The sequence below is a fragment of the Pundamilia nyererei genome, unplaced genomic scaffold (assembly GCF_000239375.1).
Source record: "Pundamilia nyererei isolate P.nyererei 1_Seehausen unplaced genomic scaffold, PunNye1.0 scaffold00049, whole genome shotgun sequence".
Classification (NCBI taxonomy): domain Eukaryota; kingdom Metazoa; phylum Chordata; class Actinopteri; order Cichliformes; family Cichlidae; genus Pundamilia; species Pundamilia nyererei.
The window spans coordinates 278,101-279,092 of NW_005187450.1; the positions used below are offsets into that span (position 1 = coordinate 278,101).

Below are 992 nucleotides of genomic sequence, written 5' to 3' on the forward strand. Positions count from 1 at the left end.
ATATATATAAAGTTTTAAGCTGTGGGTTGTCTTAAATAAGCTTTGGATATACTATACTCTTTTAAATAAGTGCATAATTGAACTAGACTGTTCCTAATCAGACAGTCTGTGTATGATGTTCTCTACAAAGAAAAACAGGTATAATTAGGTGATCCAGAGATCGTTAAGGGGATGTTTCTTAAACAATTTATTGTCTTTCACTGTAGGTGAGAGCACATACAAAGAGGCAGCAGATTATATCCAGTGCCAGTTCGAAGACTTGAATAAACGAAAGGACATCAAGGATATCTACACACACCGTACATGTGCGACAGACACCAAGAATGTGGAGTTTGTGTTCGACGCAGTAACTGATGTCATCATCAAGATCAACCTGACGGAGATTGGGCTCTACTGAAGCTACGGCTGCCTTTCAGGTCAGCATGCTGAATTAATGCTTGAATATGAAGATAATCATTTGAAGATTTGAGGTAACTTTATTGATTATATGTATCCTCCTGGTACATTTGGATGGGCTGAGATTGGTGTATTCCTAAGTGCATCCATAGGTATAACATACAGGACCTTGAAAATTCTGTGCTGAGATAGGTTTGCAGTTCACTTTGCTTTGTACTTCATGACCTGGGTAAGTTTCCTTCCAGATGAGCGCAGCAGACAATTTAAAAACTGATCTGGTAGACCGACGCCTTATATCAATACAGTTTTTATATGTGAAAAAAATGCTGGTGGTTATATCCATCTATCATGCACACACTCGCATAGATGATGGATGATGATGGATGCACTGGGTGCAAGTCAGCGTCAAATGCAAATGCAGTCAATAAATTCAAGGTCCAGCATCTTCCTCCAGCGGATCCTTCAGTCTGCTTGTGGATGTAAAGCAGTTTGGAGGAACCAGGGGTCAAACCCCTGCCTGTTACAAGCAGCTTATAAATGTTAATTTAAATTATATTATTTTGATGATAACCTTTTATTTTGGACATTGTGTGTGT

At 38.8% G+C, this 992-nt stretch overlaps 1 protein-coding gene across 1 annotated transcript in view; it reads left to right on the forward strand.

The window, feature by feature from the left end:
• Positions 1-992, forward strand: part of gnai3 (guanine nucleotide binding protein (G protein), alpha inhibiting activity polypeptide 3) — an 18,248-nt gene that overhangs the window by 15,828 nt on the left and 1,428 nt on the right. The window contains exon 8 of the mRNA XM_005732849.1: positions 207-416. Coding sequence (XP_005732906.1) covers positions 207-397 — 191 coding nt within the window. The 3' untranslated portion in view covers positions 398-416. The remainder of the gene's footprint in view (positions 1-206; positions 417-992) is intronic.